The 22,543-nt window shown below is 37.0% G+C and overlaps 3 protein-coding genes across 4 annotated transcripts; 2 read left to right on the forward strand and 1 right to left on the reverse strand.

Moving 5' to 3' along the window:
* Nucleotides 1-953: 953 nt before the first annotated feature.
* Nucleotides 954-7,024, forward strand: rprd1b (regulation of nuclear pre-mRNA domain containing 1B). Its single transcript, XM_042004340.1, has 7 exons — nucleotides 954-1,587; nucleotides 2,482-2,611; nucleotides 3,094-3,227; nucleotides 3,872-3,990; nucleotides 5,068-5,194; nucleotides 5,708-5,883; nucleotides 6,021-7,024. The coding sequence occupies exons 1-7, from the start codon at nucleotides 1,437-1,439 to the stop codon at nucleotides 6,168-6,170; spliced, it is 987 nt and encodes a 328-aa protein (XP_041860274.1). The 5' UTR covers nucleotides 954-1,436; the 3' UTR covers nucleotides 6,171-7,024.
* Nucleotides 7,025-10,154: 3,130 nt separating this feature from the next.
* LOC121652345 (DELTA-sagatoxin-Srs1a-like) lies at nucleotides 10,155-12,445 on the forward strand. Of its 2 annotated transcripts, XM_042005085.1 has the most exons (4): nucleotides 10,155-10,301; nucleotides 10,505-10,673; nucleotides 10,994-11,109; nucleotides 12,019-12,445. In XM_042005085.1, the coding sequence occupies exons 3-4, from the start codon at nucleotides 11,042-11,044 to the stop codon at nucleotides 12,443-12,445; spliced, it is 495 nt and encodes a 164-aa protein (XP_041861019.1). In that variant the 5' UTR covers nucleotides 10,155-10,301; nucleotides 10,505-10,673; nucleotides 10,994-11,041. The 2 variants fall into 2 exon arrangements, with proteins under 2 accessions (XP_041861019.1, XP_041861017.1); XM_042005083.1 differs by having other exon boundaries at nucleotides 10,155-10,673.
* A 233-nt stretch (nucleotides 12,446-12,678) lies between these two features.
* On the reverse strand, nucleotides 12,679-21,086 carry LOC121652344 (protein-glutamine gamma-glutamyltransferase 2-like). Its single transcript, XM_042005082.1, has 15 exons — nucleotides 20,998-21,086; nucleotides 20,438-20,623; nucleotides 20,047-20,280; nucleotides 19,744-19,862; nucleotides 19,485-19,613; nucleotides 18,442-18,610; nucleotides 17,873-18,005; nucleotides 17,618-17,721; nucleotides 17,107-17,195; nucleotides 16,697-16,850; nucleotides 16,247-16,335; nucleotides 14,915-15,098; nucleotides 14,587-14,747; nucleotides 13,667-13,803; nucleotides 12,679-13,442 (listed from the first exon to the last, which is right to left on the reverse strand). Exons 1-15 carry the CDS (start codon nucleotides 21,005-21,007, stop codon nucleotides 13,298-13,300), a joined length of 2,043 nt encoding a protein of 680 aa, XP_041861016.1. The 5' UTR covers nucleotides 21,008-21,086; the 3' UTR covers nucleotides 12,679-13,297.
* Nucleotides 21,087-22,543: the final 1,457 nt, after the last annotated feature.

The following is a 22,543-nucleotide window of genomic DNA, read 5'->3' on the forward strand; positions in this document are numbered from 1 at the left end:
AATATAATCTTTGAACACACACCACATCCAACTTTGAAGCATATGGACTGCACTTAAGAACAATTTTAATCATCTGTTAAAGGTTTTTTAAGCAAATTGAGCTCACAGTCTAAGGGTAACTGAAAAATGGAGGATGAGATCCACTTTCTGGGGCTTACTGGAATTTCTGACAAATACTATTAGAGAAAGCAGTTTAACAGTGCAGCAAATGCAAGTAAAAACCTATGATGCATAAACAATTAACAAACATGAAGTTCATTAAATAAAGACAAAAGAAGAAAAAAAATGCCCTGTGGTCTAAACAATTAAATGTTTAATTATTTTTAATCATGAAGAGGAAAGGGAACATACCGATTGTTGTCAGCACGTACTTCATAAGCTAGTGACTGTGCATAAGAGAAGGGTAACTTGCATATGAGCAGAGCTCTATTGCCAAGCAAAATTTACAGGTTTCGAGGGTAAGGTATGCATTCCCTGTGCCCTCTTTTCTTCTGGGGCACAAATGATAGAAATTTGCATCTTGCAAATTTGCAGTATGCAACTCAATGCTCAACATGCTAACATTAAAATTAGCAACTGTACATTACATCTTAAACCTCTCTGCTTTTATGGACTGTGTATATGTTTCTATATTTAAATTTTCTCCTTTTTTGTAAGTTATCTTTCAAAGAGCCTTCACAGTGCAGACCTCCGATTGGTCTTACAGGGTAAATACCACACACAATTCATGTGGTGCTCCAGCATTTACAAGCTGAGTCCACGTGGAGTGAAATAAACTCCTCGTGTAGATCTGTCCGACATAAAATCAGAGCTAATTATGGTGTAAGATTGTGTACATTTATTGTCAAATCTTACACAGTATGTAGTGACTGCTTTCACCTTCATAATGGATTCATCACTGGATAAAGAGGATGATACCCGGTTCTGCTTGCGTCACTTCTGTGCGACGCACATGTCGAGCTGAAAGTGCAAGCTGCCATTTTTTCGAGATTTTTTTTCATGAGTTTAGGTTAACACAGCTAAGTGTTAATTTTGCCATTAGTCGTTTTCAGTTTTTCTTTCATACGCTGGTGTGTGAGTCACATTCAACACAAATATTTAATTTGTTGGGTTTATTTTAAATTGGGTTTATGTGTAGAGTAGCTCAGGACTGCACTGCTCTGCAGATGGCTGCTCAGCTCGGCTAGCTAACGTTAGCTAGTGTTGTAAACAAACAAGAATCTGCGAAGGAGCAGCTGCCGTACGCCGCAGGTTTGTTCAGCAGATCTTGTCAATAATTCGGTTAGTTTAGAGCTAACATAACGTTAGATGGGAAGGGATTGATGTTTAAGTTAAGCGACACAACTTCAGTATTGATGACGGTGCGAGTTTCTCAAATATAGCTCGGAGCTCAGTTGCTTTAGAGCGGGTCTGCAAGAAGACACCCTCACATCGGTATGTCGTCCTTCTCTGAGTCGGCCCTGGAGAAAAAGCTGTCGGAGCTGAGTAGCTCGCAGCAGAGCGTCCAAACTCTGTCTTTGTGGATCATCCATCACCGCAAACACTCGGCCCTCATCGTCAAAGTGTGGCACCGAGAGCTAAAGAAAGGTAAGCGCGAGCTGCTGCTGTGGTTACTGGTCATCATATGTTGAAAGGTTGGGGGTTTAAAATGTCAGTCATTACCTATATTCATCACATACATTATCGACACTGTCAGAGCACCTGCCTTTCATTTAAAAGTCTTTGCATATGAATAAACAAACTTGTTAAGTTCCCCAAAGTTTACCTCACACAAGACCTGGACAAAAGAAGAAGAAACACACCATATTCGTGGTATATTTCTCCAGGAAGTACCATAAACGTTCTTGTTGTACAAATATTTACCACTATATCAGACCTGCACTTTAAAGAAAAAAAAAGACAGGAATAAAACAATATATTTCACAAACTAGTTATCAACTGGCAGCAGTACCTGCTATAACATATGTGCTGTATGTAAGACAGTGTATGCCATTGTACTCAATATGTCAGCATATTTTATTATTATTATCATATTATGCACTTTTATGGCCTTTTCTTTACACTTTTGTTCTTTTTAGCTAAAGCTTTAAAAACAAGTAAAAGAAATTATATTAATCCTGGGTTGTCCTTTTTTTTTAGTCTACTTGATAAAAACATTAAAAGAAAAAGCAGGTAAAGTAATTCACTTTACAAAAGGATCTGTTGTTCTGCAAAACTGCATGGTTCCAATACACTGGTGAATCTAATTCATGCTGGGAATACAATAGCTGGCAAATTATAAACCTTTTTGTTTATAGCAGCTTTAAGCAGTTGTGACTGTTGTAGCAAACCTTAGACACACTGAACAATGTGATGAAGAAAAGTAGGCACAATGATAGTGCAAATTGATAGATAATGGACTGACAGATTAATAATGACCTGTACCAGTTAAGTGTTAAAATGCTCTCTCTCTCTTTTATTTTTTTTAAATGTGTTTTCCAGCTAAAAGCAACAGGAAGTTGACATTCCTGTACCTAGCAAATGATGTCATCCAGAACAGCAAGAAGAAAGGACCAGAGTTCACCAAAGACTTTGAGTCTGTACTAGTGGATGCCTGTTCCCACGTTGCCAGGTATGTTGTGATGTCATCATCATTTGTTCTCACACAGCTTCAAATTATGGTTGGCTCAATGAGCAGTGGGGTAGAGGAAATAATCACATCTGAGATGCATCAAGATACTGACATTAAGTCTTTGTAATTGACTGACAAATGTCAAAAATAGATTCTCTGATGTAAATTGACATGATAATGTTGATGGGATGCAAAAGAAAGAACTCAGAAAAACAGAAGTGAAGTATATGGGCAGTCTACAGCATGCACAAGATTGCTTAACAAAAAATCTTCTGTGTTTAAAGCTAGCATGTGGAAGTATTTTTCTATTTCTATGAAGTTGAAAAAAATTTGAGAAGCCCCATTACACATTTCTAGCCAGAGTAACATACATTTTCTGAATGATCCATTACAGAATTAGCAAATATTTATTTTGATTTCTGATCCAGTCATTATCCTCTCTTGTCCTGGTCTTCATTCTACTTTTTCCTGCTGCTTTGCAGTGATGCAGATGAAAACTGTAAAAAGCACATGGAGAGACTGCTGAACATCTGGAAGGAGAGAAGCCTCTACAGAGGTGACTTCATCCAGCAACTCAGACTGGCCATAGAAGACTCTAACAGCCCCAGACCCTCAGGTTAGGTGACTGTTGCAGTTTTATCATTTCATGTGTACATAATGCATAAAAAGTTTAATGATGGCTGATAATATAAACATCTGTTTGAAATCAGAACCAGGGTCACTGCAAAAACATTTGAAGAGTAGAATTACCCTGAATTAAAAGGTGATTGCTGTTTTGAGTGTGCATTGTATTATGATAACGATTATTTAGACAGAGTATTTCTTTCTACTTAATTATTTTAAGCATGCATGTGAAACGGGAAATTGTCAGCCATTATGAGATGATTGAAGCATTACCAAGAGTGATTTGCTCAGTTGTGTTCAAAGAGGAAGTTGGTGTATTAGTTTATGTTATCGGTATAGCTGATGCTCTGATGACACATTTATAGGTGATTCAGAAACCAGTTGTAGAAACTGTGATGGTCACAGTTCACAGGCTGATTGACACTTGGATTATATCTGAATTTATATTATACTTTTACAAATTAGCTCATTTGTAGATTTTATGTTTTTCAAAGTGTTGTAAAAGTCAACAAGTTAAATTCTAATGGGATTATAAATAAAGTGAATATGAATGTTGTAAGTAAAATGCTTTTGTATTATTATTTGATGTTTTTCCCCCTTTTTTTGTGTCTTCTGTCTTAAATCCTGACTCTGCAGAAGAAAAGAAGGCTGTAAAACGAAGCTATCCGAAGATCCAGGAGGATGAAGAAGATGATGATGATGACTACAGAAGCCACACCTCTCCTCGTAACACAGACTCCTCCGCCACTCAGCTGGTAAGAAAAAGGCACTGCACACTTAAACATATTTTAAACAAAGAGTATTTCTATTCAAAGAGAAATAAATGCAAAGCCCCTCTAATCATATTTAGGCAGCCCTCCTCTCCCAGCCCTTTACCACAAGTGGGATTATTTATTTTATTTTTAATGTCCTAGTCATGTTTAAATTTATGCTTGTTTAGACTAATGACAATATTTTTCTTCTTCTCTAACCACCTATTTAAAATGCATTTGATTGGCATGTTTCACACTTGTGCGTTTTATGGCAGTAGAAAGACCACCAGACCTCCCCTCTAACATTGCATATCTGCTTAGAAATCACTTATTTTCAGCTCAGGATGTTTCATTATAGTCCTCTATCATCAATGGATCAGTCAAACTTTTTTTTCAAAAGATTTGTAACTCAAAGTGCTGTCCTTCAATATAAAAATAATATTTAGAAAAGCAAAGAATAAAAATGGAAATAGTAAGAAATAAAGCCACATCAAATCCACTCTATTTCACCCATCTCAGCTTTAAGACTTGATCTTAAGACATTTGAATGTTCAGAGGAACATAGAAAGCCAGTTCAGAGATTTTAAAACTGGTGTAATATGGACTTACTTACTGGTCTTTGTGAGCACAGGAGCAGCTGAATTTTTGTAATAGTTGTAGTTGATTTATTTTCTTTGTAGGAAGACCAGAGGGAAGAGGTTAGGCCTGAGAGAGGAGCTGCCTCACTCAGGAAAAATTCTTTTAATGGAAAAAAAACCCAAAACAACCATAATGATATTATTTTTTTTTCAGGCAATCATCGCAGCCTGCACTTCGAGAAATAAATACATAAATAAGCCACTTGCATCTTATTAAGCATTGTCTAAACTTAAATTGTAAATGCTTGTTTAGACCTGAAGGTGAAGTTTAACTTTAAGTTAATTGAATAATGCTGAGTTTGATTAATCTATCCCTCCTGCCCCATACCGTTCTTTCCTACTTTACATCTCTTCTCCATTTCATGCTGTTGTCTGTGTCTCTGCTTTTGGTTTGTGCACTTTTTTTTTGTTTTTCCCCTTTAAACACACGACACATTTCCAGACAGAGGAGTTAGTGAAAGCCCTGCAGGACTTGGAGAACGCTGCATCAGGTGACGCAGCTGTTCGTCAGAAGATCGCCTCACTGCCGCAGGAAGTCCAAGATGTATCTCTGCTGGAAAAGATAACTGGTGAGAGCTGACTGGCCAGTTTGATTTAGTTTTCTTGATTCATTTTATCTAGAAAGGTTTTTAGTATGGACCTGAAGCCTTTTTATTCTTAGATTGTGTTACAGAACCATGTGATCGAATTTAAGCTAAAAGCTAAGTTTATGCTAAAAAAAATGCTTCTGTAGCTTTTACAGCAAATTTAAAGGGATTGATATCACAACAAAAATGATATTGTTCAAATGATTGTAAAACAACTTTGAAACTATAGGAAGTACAAAAGGGCACTGCTATATAAACCAGCAGTATCTGAACTCAGATGTTACTATAAATACTTGTTTGTGTTTAATGAGATGGTTCACAATGAGTTTATAAAAATATGGACAACGATGAAATGCCTATCTTGTTTATTTCATTAAAGTACCCCGTTGATTATGAGCTGTTCATATTGAACAATAAAGAACAAACACTAAAGCAATAAATGCTGAAACATGTAAATGACTGGATGTAAAACAAGTCACTCTTGCTCTGATTCAGATAAGGAGGCAGCAGACAAACTGTCAAAAACAGTAGATGAAGCCTGTTTGCTGCTGGCGGAGTACAACGGGCGGCTGGCGGCAGAGCTGGAGGACCGCAGGCAGCTGGCTCGTATGCTGACTGAATACATCAGCAGCCAGAGGGAAGCGCTAACGGAGAGAGAGAAGAAACTGGAGGTAAGGCAGCATGTCTGCAGGTCTGTTTGCTGACTCAGTTGATCTTTGAAATTTTGGTGGTATTACTGACCTGTTCTCGATTCTGTGAGTGTAATATTTAACTCATACTTGTTTTGTGTCATGTTTTTTTTATGCAGGAGTATAAGCAGAAACTGGCGAGGGTGACTCAGGTGAGAAAAGAGCTAAAGTCCCACATCCAGAGCCTCCCTGATCTGTCCCTCCTGCCTAATGTGACCGGAGGTCTGGCTCCCCTTCCCTCAGCCGGAGACCTCTTCTCCACTGACTAAGAGCTCTCAGCGAAGACACCCTACCACCTTGCAGCTCCCCAGCTGAACTTACAAAAACTCTCCCCAGAGACCACATGTAGTCAAACCTCTCGCAGAAGAGTAGCCAGCCCACCTGCTAACTCTGACCTGCAGGGCAAGAAGGAGGGAGCGACATGAAGAGGAAGCTTTGGTTAAAATCAATACGCTCTGCAGAGAACTGAGACTCTGACAGTCTGGATTGATCTTCAAGGATTCTACTCCACCAGCTTGGAAGTTTGTTTCCTGATTGTTTTTATGTTGTTTTAAATGCTGGAAATGACATGTCATCCTTGTGTGGGATATATTTTTTCATTCAGTGAGCAAAGGTGGGTCGTTTGCTCAGTTCTTTGCTAAGAAATGGCAACACTGTGATGAGGATGTACCTTTTTTTTCTTTGGATTTCAGTTGGTGACTTTTTACTGACACACCGTCAAATAGGCAGTTTTGATGTGGTTTCAATTAGCAAAAATATCAGATTTGATTCAGTGTATATTGTGTTTCACTTGTTTTGACAGCTGTTACACAACACTCATTTCTGTAACACTCGATTTAGCAGGATTTTGTGGGACAGAATCATACAGACAGATCTTACAAGGTCAAGACACAGTTTAGTGTTTTTATTACCATCTGCAAACATTTTCCTCAGTTTTGGACAGAAAAATGCAGCTCTAAGGATCAGATTTTATGCTTTAATTTGAACAGACACTTGAAATATTAGAATAAGTTTCATTCAAGTGTTTGAGTTTTGAAAAAAACAACAAATCTTGGATATTTGATCCCCTGTGTACTGTATATGTACTTGGATAAAAAAGACATTATTTTCTGAAAAGGATCATTAAAAAAAAAAAAAAAACAAACAAAAAAACTAAAAATTATGTTAGCCTGTGTAGGGTTGAGCAATTTGCAAAAAACCAAAATCATTTGACCGTTAATTAAACTGTTGCTAGACATTTGTTGAAATGAGAAAATACAATCAGGGCAAGTTTTATTTTTGCATTCTCAGGTAATAAAAATCTTCATAGTGATTCAGAGTTAAATTCCCCTAGTGACTAAAGTATTTCCTAGTCTTACCTGTGTAGGAGTCCAGTGATTAAAGGTGTAACAGATTAACGTCTGCAGTCCCTTTTCATTTGTTTGTGTTGATGACATAACAAAAACATCGTTGTACAAATTGACTTCAGAAAGAGTTATAAAAGGGATCATTTGGGAAATGGTCACCTGTGAATGCTACTGCAACCTTTGTGATACCTTTACAGGATATCTGATTTTCATTTGTCTGCAATCTATACAAAAAGAAAAATACGTTTACTGAACAACATCAGTCCTATATCTAAGAACTTAAGCAGACATACTGATTTAGTTAAAGCACACGAAAGCTCTTGCTGTACGTGGGAAGAGGGTTTTCATTAATGAGGGCTACAGCAGCTGCAAATTACATGCTGAGGTGAGAAACCCTGCTTAGTAAACTCTGGTGTCTCCTGCATGTTGGGATGCACAAAATATTTCTAACAGGAGGTGAAAATGCATAACTTTGTTAGTGTTGTTAAAGAAATGTCTGATAGTAAACTTTAAAGTGCTGTACACCAGGATGGTTTCCAGTAACCTTTTAACCCCGATTAAGCTTAATATTTAAAAGTTTCTTACCCACTTGCTGCGTGGTATGTGCTGTTCTCTGTGGAGTAATACTGTACTACCAGGACGCTACTAGTAGAAGTAGTGTTTTTTTTCTGTTATGAAATTGATCCAGTGGATGCCAATAAACAGGAACCATTTAAAGAACTGCTCTGGGTTTTTGCAAAAAGTCAATTAAAAAGTACATATTGCTGCCCGTAATACTACAGAGCTCAGAAAACCCACACCTGAATATTACATCCTAATTATAACAAAAAGTGTACACTTAAAAACTATAAAAGCATCGACTGCATGTAATGCTGAGACTGACCCAATTTTAGGATGTTCTTCAGCATCAAGTGCATTCTGGTAAGACCATCATGTTTGAAAAGAGGTAATAATATGATAGTGTGAATTCACACATTACATAAAATACATACTAGTGAGGAGAATAATTGTACTGCAGGTGAAATCTGGATAGACCTCAGTTCACTTGACTTTTTTGTTCCATTTATTTATAAAACAAAATCCAGACTACTGAAAACTGTAGACAAAGTACAAGAATCTAACCCAAATCTAAATATATATGGCATTCAACACTTCTGTGAGTGCACCACGTTGAACAAAGAACAAAGAATTGTGAAGTTCTGCCTGTAGAAATGAACAAATTTGATTTTGTTTAATGGTTTATGACAATAATCCTGTCAAAAAACAAAGTGGGCTGAATGATTTATGTTCCATACATGGCCAGGCTGTGGAGAAGGACTAGATGGCTTTGAGGAGATCCTGATCCACAATCCAGTGGCTCCGAAGGATGAAGAGATGCACTGTCATCACTGTGTGCGGGGGGGTGGGGCGCTGTTAATGTCACCTTGGGGCGTTGTGGGTCAGTGGGGAGAATACTTTGAAGACCTCCTCAATCCCACTAACATACCTTCTAATAAGGAAGCGGACTCTGGGAACTCAGAGATGGACTGTCCCTTCTGTGGCTGAGGTTACAGAGGTAGTTACAGAGGATGAATAAAATCCCCCCAGAGTTCCTCAAGGCTCTGGATGTTGTGGGACTGTCTTGGTTCACACACCACTGCTCTATCATGTGGACATCAGAGAAAGTGCCTCTGGACTGGCAGACCAGGGTGGTGGTCCCCTTCTCTAAGAAGGGGGGCAGGAGGTGGTGTTCCAACACTCACACTCCTCAGCCTCCATCTATTTGGGGATCCTGGACAGGAGGGTCCTCCAAGATAGTTAAACCTTAGATTCAGGAGGAGCAGTGTGGTTTTTGTCCTGGGCGTTGCCCAGCAGACCAGGACTATACTCTCAGAAGGGTCATGGAGGGTGCATGGGAGTTTGCCCAAGCAATCTACATGTGCTTTGTAGACTTGGAAAGGCCTTCAAGCATATCCCTCTGGGAGTCCTCTGGTGAGTGCTTTGGGATTATGGGGTTTCTGACCTCCTGAGGAGGTTGGTCCCTATTTGACTTGTGTCAGAGCTTCACCAAGGCTTCCCTTTATCACTGATTCTGTAACTTTCATGGACAGAATTTCTTGGCGAGGGTCTCTGCTTTCGATGTAGTCATGTTCGCTTCATTGAGCTGTGATCTTAAACTCAAATCATGTAGTAAATGGCTGTAAACAAAAAACAAACAAAAAAAACACACACACACACACAAAGTTCATGTAGCAATTTACAGTAAGTTCAACATTTAGTGTCATGATTTGGATTTCATCATTGTAACTTCCTGTTTTTTGCTGAATCATGTTTTCTTGTGGATCAGAATTAGTTTCCCTTCCTGCCTTCAGTTTTTCCCATCTGTGTTCAATCTGTTGATTATCCAGCACCTTGGTTAAATGAGCTGATCAGAAATGAGAGAATTTATTCTCCTTCTTTGTTGGTCAAGCTTTCTTGGTATTTTTTTGTTTCTGTTTTTAAATTTGTTCAAATGTTTCTCAATGTTTGTGTGTATATGGAGTTCTGGACTGGTTCAGTAACGTTTCCATTCTTTATATTGTCTCTTTTTCTGTTAGTATTCTCCATCTGTTAAAGTGAAACAGCAGTCTATCTTGTGTTATGCATTTTGGGTCTGTGACTGTAATCTAGACAGAAATAGTAGAGAAACTTGATGATTCCCATTGAGCAAACTACTCCGATTGGACTTGAACACTTCTGGCAGTTCATCTGGTATAATTTTCTAAAGAATTAAGCTACTAATTTAACAAAAAAGTGCTTAAAGAAGAAAAAGAAGAAGAAAAAAACAATCATCCAGTTTAAAGGGTAAATGAACAGCAACCTTTTTTACTGATATTTTCTTAATTAGCTGTTTCTGGAAGTTTTGCAAAGCATTTGTAAATCTGCTTTTATTAAGTTCTTATTAAGAAAATGAGTTGCATAACTTTTTATAAAAGCAGATTTAGGTCGCGTCATGCTTATTGTGTAACATGGACTGGGTCAGCAACAGTTCTTCAGTCATTGATCTGGATCAGGGTATCTGCCTCAATGGATCATGTGAGTGCTTGTTTTGGGATGGCTGTTTTTCAGAATATAACTTGTGGCTGTGGCAGACCAGTGTTTTCTTACACTTTGACAACTCCATCTCAAAATACATCAAATTTAAAAAGTTCAAATAAAGCAAAGGTTTTAACACAAGTATCCCATGAATTGATCCGTCTGATTCAATCTTGTCCCTGTGACGATGTGGTGAATGCAAGATAAGCAAATTTAAGATAATGGAGTCACCTGGTACCTAAAGGTCCTGATTACCTGAGTCAATAAAGCCTGGTGTGTGAGGAACTTACGTGCTGTTTGACTTTGAGTTCTGGAGCAACAATTTGTCAACTCAAACCAGGAGTTTACTTTGACTGAGGAGATCAAGGAAAGGTAAGCGCTCCTCTACTTATAAAATGTGTAAGTTTTACTAATGACAGTTGAATTCATTGAAAGTTTAGTATATTTCATGTTTAAGTTGATTGCAATTTTTAGTACTCCTTTTTGGTTTTTAGGTTTCAATTGTGTGAACGGTCTGATTTAAAAACATGGATAATCCATAGTGTATGAAATTCCTTCTTTTTTATAAATTTAAAAATACATCCTGCCAAATATCAGCAGCTTAAAACCGGGTTTGTGTTAATAACATAATATCAACAGCTTTTTGTTTATTCAAAGTCTCTTGTTAATTGATGTTTCTGTCTTAACTGCAGTCCACAGCCATCATCTTGTCTTACCACCACTCGCCCTGCTTCATCACAATGCCTCATCGCCACTGCTCCATTGAGATTAGCAACAACTCTAACGGCTACACTCTGGCCAACCCAAGGTGACTTTCTGCTTTAATATGCATCTTTTGTCTAAAAGAAGCTGAAAGTAAAGAATAAGTGTCTAAAAGAAGTGAAAATGGGCTTAATTGTACTTTGACTTAGAAAGAAATACTTCTGGGATTGTGCTTCATGCAACTCCAATAAATAGATAATTGAGTATTTAGATTTTTATATGTCCGGGTTTAAGCCCAGAAATCATTTGCTCTCAATCTATTTTAAAACATTGGAAGTGTTGCTCTATCTCCTGGGCGCTCTCCTGCACTGCAAAGACCAAGCATGCAGTTGATGCAAACTTTTGCAAAAAGACTGTAAAGCCTCATAAGCACAATAGTATCAGCAGAACAAAACTGAAGCTTATGGCATGTTGCTAAATTTTAGTCATGGGTCCTAGAGCAGTGCTACTGCTACTTGATTACAATTAAACCTGCTAAAGTAAAGTTCAGCATTAGCAAAATCGGTGCAACACTACACAAATGCAAACCACTTAAAAATATTGTTTACTACCAAAAGCTCAAGAAATGGAAATCTGAGAAAATACAATTAAATAACCACTAACATTGTTAATAATAATAATGGCTGATAAACATGTCTATGAAATTAGTCCAATTAGTACGGCACACACATTCTAAGAACATTACCCTTGTTCTTTTTGGGGGTATCACGGAAAACCAGAAACTTTTCTCCCACATATCGGATGTCATCTGATGTATCCATTTTCCATACAAAGGAGTAAAGGAAATTATAAAGTGAGATAAATGCAAATCCATTGTGTTTGCCAAAAATGACCCATTCCTATCTAAACCCGTGAAATATTTGTTTTAGAAGCATGTACCTAAAAAATATCTCAAATAATTTTTGTAAAACCAGAATATTTCATTTTAAAGAATCAGTTGCGTCTCCTTTTTCAGGGTGTTCATTGAAAGCGGCTACTGCGAAGTCCCTTTGCCACCCATGGTTGGTCCTTGCTCCGTCATCAAAGCATTGTTCAACAAGACCACCGGTACTGCCACTGGAGCTGTGGGAGTCTTCACCTACGATCTTTTCAACGCTGACTTGAACGACTACAACCACACCATAGCTGTCATGTTTTCTGTGCCCTATGACCGAATCCTCTTCTCCAACTGGTGTGCTGTTGGAATTTTTAAGAAAGGACAAAACTGTAATTACAGTCTTTACAATTTAATGTATAATAGAAATGAAAATAATTTTGTAAGAGCAAAGGCTGATGGCTCCAGTATATCTTATGAGGGTGATTATGTTATTGTCAGTGCCTCCATGTCAGATGGTGGTGAAGCAGTGCTGAGGGTGGACATTAGTGATACTGGCATTTATTAAGTCAAAAGAATGACATAATTTACATATTATTTAAGCTGAATGACAGGATCAGCAGCAGCAAATATGTGAGACTCATATTACAAAATTGGAAGTGATGCTCAACCATTTCAAAAGCATTTAATTGTATAATGCTGTCTGTCATAGGTGTGATTGTTCTTTTAGAAATGCCAAATTGAAAATAAAGACTTGAGTATTAAGCAAAATAAACCTTGTCAATGTGTAGACATTTTAACAGCACATTAATCTGCCATTTTTAATTATCTGATTTCAGAGAAGTTCTGTTAAATTTAAGATAATGTATGAACAAAAAATGCTATATTCATACCTGTCTGCAATGGTGCAGAATCATGGAACAAACATCTACAGTGTTTTCATTATCATGTAGGCATATGTAATGTGGGTAACAATCCAAGTGGTGGCGATATCCATTTTTTTCAGTGTGCAGTGCAGTCTTACTGTTCACCCATATAACACTCTACATTCTGTTTAGTAAAGTCTTTTTTTCTTCTGAAAAATGTGTTGCACTAGAAACAAGTGTGCCTCCTGTATGTACAGTTTTGTCTTTATATATTCACTAATAGCTTGAAACACACCCTCAGACATTGTTAATTCATTAGTTATTCATTAGTGCCTTGTTTTTCGTTATTTGTTTTCTTGCTGCTTACTCTTAAGACACTGCACATAAATGTCTTTTTAAATAAAATTAAACAAAGTTTATTCATTTGGTTAGTTTAATTTTGTTATTAAAAAAACCAAAAAAACATCCTTGTGTTGGGGGCTTGATAACTTTACACTGTTAACTATGTAAATGTCACCAACAAAAATTTGTTGGTTTGACTCTGTACAGGTTCTTTACTTCACAACAACACTGATAAAGCTCTTGATGTTCTTCAGTTTGTCGCTGTCAAAATTGACCAGAAGTGCACCAGAACCAGCAATGGTGGGCTTGAACTGAATGCAAGCCTTGGCTTCTTGTTTGGGGCCCACAGTTCCAATCCTGCAAGAATTGTGCAAAGTTTGCAATGAGAAAATTAAACTAAGGCAAAATAAATAAATAAATAAATAAATAAATAATAATATGTATATATATTTTTTTTGCATGGCCTTAAACCTAAATTACAATTAATTATAGCACAGGTATAACCTTACAAACTGAACAGGGATTTAAGTGACAAAACAAAGTTGAAAAAGCATGAACTCATCACAAGCGGCATTACATACTTTGATATTATGGGTTTGCCGTCTGTAAGGCCGGCAGCCTCCAAGGTGAAGCTGCAGTCCAGCAGTGGTTCTGGTAAAGGGTTAAACATGGTCAGCTCTGTTGTCACAAGCTGGTTGACTGTGGCTTCCCCCACCAGCTGCAGAAAGGAATTCAGGTTTTATCATGTATGAAACAACATAATGTTGCTGTTGCTTAAAATCCACATAAGCCTCTGCATTTAAACAACTTCACAGATAAGATCAATTAAAAAAAAGTACTCTATTTATTGTACATGCCAGAGTCTAAATAATTTAAAACAGTTCTTATGGTTCAATAGTTCAATATTCAGAAAGATGTTTGAAGCAGAAATGAATGATTTTTTTTTTTTTTTTTTTTTTTTTTTTGTGATTTCTGTCAATTTTGGCATTATAAAATATTTACTTGGAGGCATAACTTGTGTTGTAGACTGGGCAGAATAGTTTGGATTATAAGATGTTAATCACAATGCATTTAGCCTTTTGCAGATTTGCATGCTTTTTTCCTTTCCTTTTTTTTTGCCACTCCCTAGAGTGACATTTGTTAATAGATGTGATTGTATCCTGCACACTTGATCTAAAACTGAATTTATGAGAAGACTTCACTCAAGCTGAGATATTTTATGCCTTACTCTTCATAAACTTTATCCATTGTGTGAGATTCCTGATAGATTTACAAATGAAGCAACTATCAGACCAGTTTAAAGGAAAAAGCTAAAAATGTTTGGTCCACTGAACTATCCAGCTTGGCAGGAGAGACATATTTATTACCTAAGATACAAAATGAGACAGAATAAAACAGTTTTTGTTTAGTTTTCTGACTTACATGCACTGGTTCCTGCTCAAGCTAATTTTCTTTCCAGGAGTCTAAAAAAATGTGTTTATCTACCTCGTCCCTTTATTACCTTGATCTGTATATCCGGCTCATCTAGCACAATTGTCTTTTCAACCTTATGATAATCTATGGTCTGTTTGTCAGTAGTGATGGCTGTCAGCTGGATCAGCCTGTCAGAGCTGATTGCTGTTCCATATCTCTCATACTCCAGTTTGAAGGGAATGCGCTTTTCTGGAAAAAACAAGAAAAAATCAAAGAAAAAAAAAAACATACACATAATTACTTCAGTTTCAATCAAAGAATTGATAAAGACAATCTGAGTGTACTTTAAGTCTTAGAATAGATTTTTGACAAATGAGGGCAGAATTTAAAATTCACACTATATACTCTTAGCAAACCTTTTCCAGATGGCACCTCCACTTTTTCTGATAAAAATCCACAGCTGTCTCCTAGTTTTCCATTGTAGATGACTGCTTTGGCAAGGAAGCGAAAAGTGCAGTTTCTTGCCTCCATGTGGTTGTTAGTAATGACAGCATTCACCTCAAAGTCTGAGCCCACAATCATGTTGTCAGCCAGCTTGATCTAAAATGAGAATAAAAACATCCAGAACAACAAAACTATATGATTTTGTTTGGATTTAGTTTTGGTTTTTTTAATATTTAATTAGTCTAGACTGGCAAGAAGTAGGAAACTTTTAGAAATCTTTTGAAATTGAGATATAACATTGCAATTTAATATATGATTACTGTACAAGTAGTCAAGCATATAAACATAAATGTTATAGCTAATTCATTAAATTCTAAATTCATCTGCAGAGGACACACTCCTCTGGTACCCTTCTTACTTGCAATAGCAATGCCAGAAAAGTTGGGATGCTGTGTAAAATGTAAATAAAAACACAAAGCCATAATTTGCACATCTCACAAACCCAAATTCAGCTCCAAATAAAAATATAAACAACATATTAGAAGTTGAAACTGAGACATTTTCTACCATTTAATGGAAAAATATTAGCTTATTTTGAATTTGATGGCAGAAACACATGTTAAAAGAGTTAGATTGACCATTGTGTAGCATCCCCTCTTTTATTAACAACGGTCTATAAACATCTGGGAAGTGAGTGGACTAGTTACTGGAATTATAGGACAGGAATGTTTTCCCATTTTGTCAGATGCTGGATTCTAGCTGCTCAACAGTCCTGGGCGTTTGTTGCATACAGAGATTCCTCCCAAATCTCTGAAGCTTTTGATAATATTTTACACAGTAGATGATGGCATCTTCAAAGTCTTTGGCATTTTACATTGAAGAACATTTTTCTGAAATAATTTAGTTTCAGATTGGTGAATAACTGCTCATCTTTACATCAGAGGCTCCTTCATCCCAGTCTAACCTGTTGCCAATTAACCCAATTAAATGTCAAATGCTTCTCCAGTTGTTTGTGATTTTTTTTACAGCCTTTTATTACCGTGTTTAAACACATCTAGGTGTGTTTCTACCATCAAATTCAAAATGTGCTAATATTTTAAATGAAATGGTAAAATAGCTCAGTTTTAACACCTGAAATGTTGTTTATGTTCTATTGAGATTAAAACGTGGGTATATAGGAAGTCCAAGTCATTGCATTCTGTTTTCAAGTACATTTTAAACAGTCGTCCAACGTTTTTGTAATTGTAATTGTTGTTCATCCGGCTTTATATTTGAATTTGGGTAAATATAGACTAACCACAAACCTTCAGATGAAGCCCAAGCTTTTCTCCTTGCTGCTGTAGCTTGTTGTGGTGCTGGGCCTTCTCAAATACCCGCCTCTCCTCTTTTGAGCCTGAAAATCATTCATAGAATTATTAGATGTTTTTAACTTTTTTGGCACAAATATATTTTTAACATCTGCCAACTGTTTTAGGAAAACGGGTACCTGTATTTTTACATTTATTCAGTTAATTGTTTCTGTATCCTTTCAGTTAGAGATGATTGTAACATATAACACAGATGTTAATATCAGAGGGAAAATAAGGTTCAAAGTTACAAATCATCAGCATTAAGAGAAAAATTAAGAACATTTACAGGAAACCACAAATGTGATTCAAAATGTTGAATATTCAGCTGCTATGGTTTTGAATAATTTTGATTAAGCTTGTGATTTGTGGTTCAGTGTGAGGCAAGTGTGCGTGACAATGCAGTACCTTCTGGGTACTTGTACTGGTGTGTGATGTCATGTCTATCATTGGAGCCAACAGCTTTGGTGCTGATAAACTGTCCAACAGACTTAGTCGAACCACTGAACTGGACAAACTTTCCATTAGACAGGCGAACCAAGTCCACAACATCTGCATTTACCTAAATGCAAAATTACATCAAATAATTCATGAATATAACAGTAAAATACTGTAAAACTTTCAATAATCATTAAGCACAACATCACAAAAGGATATTTTTATAGATACGTTTAAATACAGACAGACAGTTAAAACTAGAATGTGAATCAAACTATCCCTTAGCCTTTAGACTGAATAGATTTAACAAAACTATGCATGTAAATATATATGCTTCCTGTTTTCATTGTGCTACAGAAGATAAAGAACCCTAAACTTACCTCAGCAAAAATAAAAGGTGCATCATATTTTGTGGTGAGCTCTCCCTCTCTGATGGCCTTCAGTGAGGCAGGTCCACAACAGAAAACACCTAACAGTATCACACATCCAGAAAAGCAATCCTTGCTGTTAGTGTACTTACACAAAGCAGTGATTACTCTAAATAATGCACCTGTTGCTAAATATCATATAATTCCAAATATAAAACATTTAGTAACAACATATCTGTGAAGTTTTGAAACTCCAGAGAGGATAAATTACTTGTATGGAGGTCAGTAGTAAAAATAAAATTGAAATATGTCTTTCCTGAGTCAAGGGCAATAGTCTCAGTAGATCCATGTGAACACAGCACACACAGCTGTCATCAGTCTGAAGTATGGCATACATTCAACTGCTGTGGCCACATGACTTTCCACAAAACTCATCAGCACCAAATATGTCAGTTTTAAATAATTACTGCTGACGTGATTTTTTTAATTTCCTTTTCCATTATGTTTTTATTTTATTTATTACCATCACTTTTCTCTTGTGGTGTTGGATCACTTGTTTGCCACCCATCAAACTCATTCCCCAAGTCTGGACGAGTCATCCAGCTATCCACCCAAACATGAAAATTCCTGAGAGAAAAGATTTTTATTTCACCATATAGAATCGATGGCGGGTGATAAAACAGCATGTAAAACAGGATGCACTGACAGAAACTTGTATTAACGTAGTAAGCACGTTGTCTGTGTGACAGCTTGGTATGAATTTTAATTTTATACTCACCATATTGAATCAGATCCATCAAGCCTTTCACCATTTTCATCATATAGGTTTTCTATTATCAAGTTGGCATTGGTGTCATGAGCTGATCCAAAGTTAGTAACCACTCGACAAGGGATGCCCAAAGCACGGGACACTGAAGAAAGGGGAGTCAATTTACATCACAGCAACACACTAAAGTACAGTGCGTACTTGAGATAGTGTCCGTCATGGAAGATAAACAATAAAAATGTTATCTGAAACGTTACAGAAAGCAGACAGAAATAAGTTGTGATATAAGAAAATGAAGGGCTTTGATTAAAAGGTGGGATTTTTGGATAGTTGGCAGTGAAGTGGGTATGGAGGATTTAACTAGTTATACTGTATAAATGTGTTATTGTTGCTCTGTCTGTGTGGTGACAGCTCTACCTAATATAGATTGTAAAGTAAATTCATGAATTTGTAGAGAATTACATTATGAAATGTGATTATTATCTAATAAACAACAAACATTAAAGATTAACTAAAGAAAAATTAAACAAAATGCTGACATAACTCCACAGACAGTCAGCTCAAATGAACTGTGCTCCAACCTGTGCATGCAACAGCAGCAAAGACCCAACACTGGCCATAGCGGACCGGACCACTTTCTGCCCACTGCCGTAAAATGTCCCCGCTGCTGATCCACAGTCCGGGATGAGTTCCACCTGAAAACTCTCCCCACTCTCCTACCAGCACACCGCGGTCATCATTACTGTTGATCTGGAGGCAAGAGAGAAGAAAACACATAAAAATATCAGTTTGTCTGAAAAGACCCCTGATATTTTGTAGTATGACTTCTACATAACCAAGGCACCATAGAGAAATATTCTTTCTTTATCTTTTTACTACTTTGAGAAACAGCATTAATAAAATTCAAGCTGCTTGTTCATCTGATATTAAAATGCTCTTTGCCACCTGCTTGAAATTAGCTTTTGTTTCTGCTGCTTTGTATCACAAAGGTTGTCTGTGTAGAGTGACAAAACACCCTGAATATAAAAAAGCAGTGCAAATGTTCCTGTTGCACCAGGGTAATCTTTGGCTAACAGTGGCTATTCATGCTTTGCTTCCAATGCATCCTCAGCTTCTCTGTTTTTAATGACTTTGTTTTAGGGCTGATTTAACTACTTTGCTTTTATGTTAAAGCTATGATTTATTTCCAGGCTGTAGAATGTATTGGGACTGGGTTCCTTACACAGGCACTTCTTGCTTGTTTCCACTTCACTTGTTGAAAATAACAGGGGCCAAAGCACTTGGTTGTGGAGCAACCTGTCTGAGGGTTTCTGGCATGCTACACCAGGATCCTCCTTATTTCTCTTAAGAAAATTTATTCATCTTGACAGTCTTTCTTCCTAGGAATCATAGTGTTATATTAATCTTATTCTTTTTTTTTTTTTTGTATTCTTACTATTCATGGATGTCAAGGTATCACTAAATGGACAGTTTGTGTAAACATGAGTGTGCATGGTTGTTTCTCCTGTCTCCTTTTTTGCCCTAATATGGGCTGGGTGCACCTTGGGATGAACAGGATATAGAAATTAATTCATGAGTATGGAAATTAAATAATGAATTATTAGTGTATAAAAAATACGCCCACCATGGCACTTAGCACCCTGGTCACGTAGATGGGATTTCTCCTGGCAGAGATGTCCTGATCAGCATCAGACACAAATTTGGGATTATCATCCAGAATCTTCAGACATATATCTAAAATTCCTGGTTCAAACTGCAGAAAAACAGAAGAGTAGGTGTATATATCTATGATTATTTATCCATACAGATATGTAAAAATGGTCAGTTACAAATAATAACAATAATAAAAAATTATAAGAACAAAAATAAATAAAAATATATACCTGTCCAAAGTTCCAAGGCAATCCTTTGATCCGTTTCAGTGTTCCTCTGTAGATCTGCCCATGTTGTGCTAGAACATACTCCTGCCTCTTCAACTCACTCAGCATATGAACAGCATCCTCTGTTAGTACAGACAATGAACACTCCACACTATTACCACCGTATACGCTGCTTATAGTGTGACTGTGTAAGTTGCAGAGGGAGAACAATACATTTAAAGGAATGGAAATGTATTTTGTCTAAATTTTATCTTGAACCAAAAATAACTCATTGTAATTCCATTAGTGTCAGTTTTATGTACTTACTGGGGCACCAAGCATTGAAAAGCAAGACGAACTGTCCTAAACTGGTCTTCTGACCCAACTGGTCTAAAGTCAGAGAATACACTCCAATAGGAGCATTGGGGGAGGAACTGATAGATACAGTTACTGCGTTTCCAGAAGGATCATTAGTAGCAGATGCGCTCCACTCAGTGTCCACTGTGGAGTCTTGTAGATTGAAGGAAACCTTTGTATCTGATTCTTTTCTGGGTAATGGACCTACAGAGGTAGAGATGTGCATAAATAGTAAATCTAAATCCAGATGGGAGATACATAACTCCATGTGAGAACACTGCTGAATAAATACACTATATACTTCCACTCTGCATGACTCTATTCATCAGACACAATATAAACGAATAAAAATGAAGAGTACCAGTTTCAACGATGAATGTGAAACTTGTTTCATCCACTTTGAACTCTTTGCTGACAGGTGACAGGTGTAAGATAACACTGAAAGGCTGTCCCCTCCTGACAATCAAACGCTCCACAGCATACAGCTCCGTATGATGGCTGCTGTTGTTGCTCTTAATATTCAGATCACAGCGCTCAATCCCCCACACTGTGGAACAGAAAGAAAAGAAAGCTTGGTAGGCAGCCAGCTGAAAATATGTGCAACTATGTGAAGTAAAAATATAATATCTTATGTATTAACATAGACAACTTCATCAGAAGTGAACCACCTGTTCAGTTTCTTCACAGTTAATAAATCACAAGAAATCATCAGCATGACATTTCTTTGATACTCAATGTTCTAGATCTGAAAATCTAGTGTCATCCACCATTCCTGCTCATCACATTTCACTCATGAGTCAATCTGACACTCATTCAAAATAGCTTGTGTGCCATAACCCTGAGAGATGCCGCATTTTCTGTTATTCACATAAATAACAGTAACTTAATATATGAGACAGAAAAAGTTTTTCTCCTCCTTACCTTGACTCATATCTGCACTGAGGTTTGTGTCTCTTGCCTTCTGCGTGTGAAGTTACACTTCTGCTGCAGTCATGCTCACTGTCTTAGTGGCCCAGTGTGTAACAACTAGTGAGGGATATTTGTAGCTTATGAAACCTAATCGAGACGCCCCCTCTGTCTGGTCTTCACATCAGCAATTCTGTTTTTAGTCAGAATGCAGACTTGCAACATTTCTTCCTTTTCATTTATCAATGAGCACAGCATTAAAATGAAGAAACTGCTGTGCACCCTCAGAAACACTCCTAGAGGAAGATCTAGCAACATTACTTTTCCTCCAGATAGAAATCATTTCATTTGGATTGAGGGGAAGAAGGAAACCATCCTGTCTGGCTAAATCTGAATCTTAACTAACTAGTGGAAATAAATGATAACATGATCTACAGACTAAAAAGGAGATGAACCACAAAGTTTATCATCAGTGCACAGTTCACCTACATCACTATTAGTAAACGTACAGTGAAAATGTCATTTGTATGTGTCATAGTACCTTTAATCTTGAGTAATAAATACAGGTTAGGAAGCAACATTTATTTTCATATAAATTATTCCACTTTCAGGGAATGTCTTGGTAATTTTAGCATGACACTGTCACAGTACATTTTGCACATTTACTAGGACATGACTTATATGTGAACATGATCTGCAACCGGGCCTAAAGCTCATTTTAATTGGTCTGAAGCAAAGTGGAAAACTGTTCTGTGGTCAGATTAATCAAATTTTTTAATTATTTTTGGAAACAATGAATGCTGTGTCCTGTGGACTGGTGAAAGACAGTCCAAAAGCCTGAATCTCTGATGGTGTGGGGGTGTGGTAGATCCTATGTTGTGGGCAACTTTCAAATCTGTGATGGCTCCATCAATGCTGTGTTGTGGAAATTTCATATTATTCCCTTTACTATATTGTGTCTACTGATCCCTCTCAGGGTAAACAGCTTGTTTAAGTTCTTGGTAATTGAGTTTAATACTGAGTAGCCTGTTGCTATCATGCATTCTTTAGAACAGTTCGCTCTGACCTGTGTGACTTACTTACTGGTATCTGATACCAGCCAGGCGCCTCAGGATGACCCAGCCGGGCATCCTGCCTTAATGTCACTGGGGTTGTTTACGTGCTCAATAAAACTGAAAAAGCTCATTAGGTTTGCTGAAGTGTCTAATCCTGTGTGTGGAACAGACAATCTCTTTGTTTGTATTTCATGATGTGCTGTGACGTGATCATTCTGCTTAAAAGATGCTGCATGTGTGTTTCTTATCAGATTCTCTTCAGATCTCTGTGCTGTCAGACCTCTGAGCAGTCTCTCAGGAATTGCAATTCTATTCTTTCTATTCTTTCTATTTTTTCTATTCTTTGTATTTTAATCCTGTGTTCAATAAACTTGTAATCATTTTTCACTTCAGAACCAGACTCCTCATTCCTTGACAGAGTAACTTTTTGCCTCAACAGCTGAAAAGTGTGATGGAAATTATTGTGTGAGCTTGGCCTAAATTTTATTAGAGCTGTCATAATTTGA

The sequence above is a fragment of the Melanotaenia boesemani genome, chromosome 13 (assembly GCF_017639745.1).
Source record: "Melanotaenia boesemani isolate fMelBoe1 chromosome 13, fMelBoe1.pri, whole genome shotgun sequence".
NCBI lineage: Eukaryota > Metazoa > Chordata > Actinopteri > Atheriniformes > Melanotaeniidae > Melanotaenia > Melanotaenia boesemani.

Excerpts from the sequence above, each read along its gene's own strand:
- rprd1b (XM_042004340.1), top strand. The coding sequence starts at position 1,437 with ATGTCGTCCTTCTCTGAGTCGGCCCTGGAGAAAAAGCTGTCGGAGCTG. Across the intron at positions 2,612-3,093 it reads GCCTGTTCCCACGTTGCCAG|TGATGCAGATGAAAACTGTA; the intron begins GTATGTTGTGAT and ends GCTGCTTTGCAG. Across the intron at positions 3,991-5,067 it reads ACTCCTCCGCCACTCAGCTG|ACAGAGGAGTTAGTGAAAGC; the intron begins GTAAGAAAAAGG and ends ACACATTTCCAG.
- LOC121652345 (XM_042005083.1), top strand. The coding sequence starts at position 11,042 with ATGCCTCATCGCCACTGCTCCATTGAGATTAGCAACAACTCTAACGGC. Across the intron at positions 11,110-12,018 it reads TACACTCTGGCCAACCCAAG|GGTGTTCATTGAAAGCGGCT; the intron begins GTGACTTTCTGC and ends CTCCTTTTTCAG.
- LOC121652344 (XM_042005082.1), bottom strand. Across the intron at positions 16,851-17,106 it reads CACCTTTTATTTTTGCTGAG|GTAAATGCAGATGTTGTGGA; the intron begins GTAAGTTTAGGG and ends TTTTGCATTTAG. Across the intron at positions 14,748-14,914 it reads GGAGGTGCCATCTGGAAAAG|AAAAGCGCATTCCCTTCAAA; the intron begins GTTTGCTAAGAG and ends TGTTTTTTCCAG.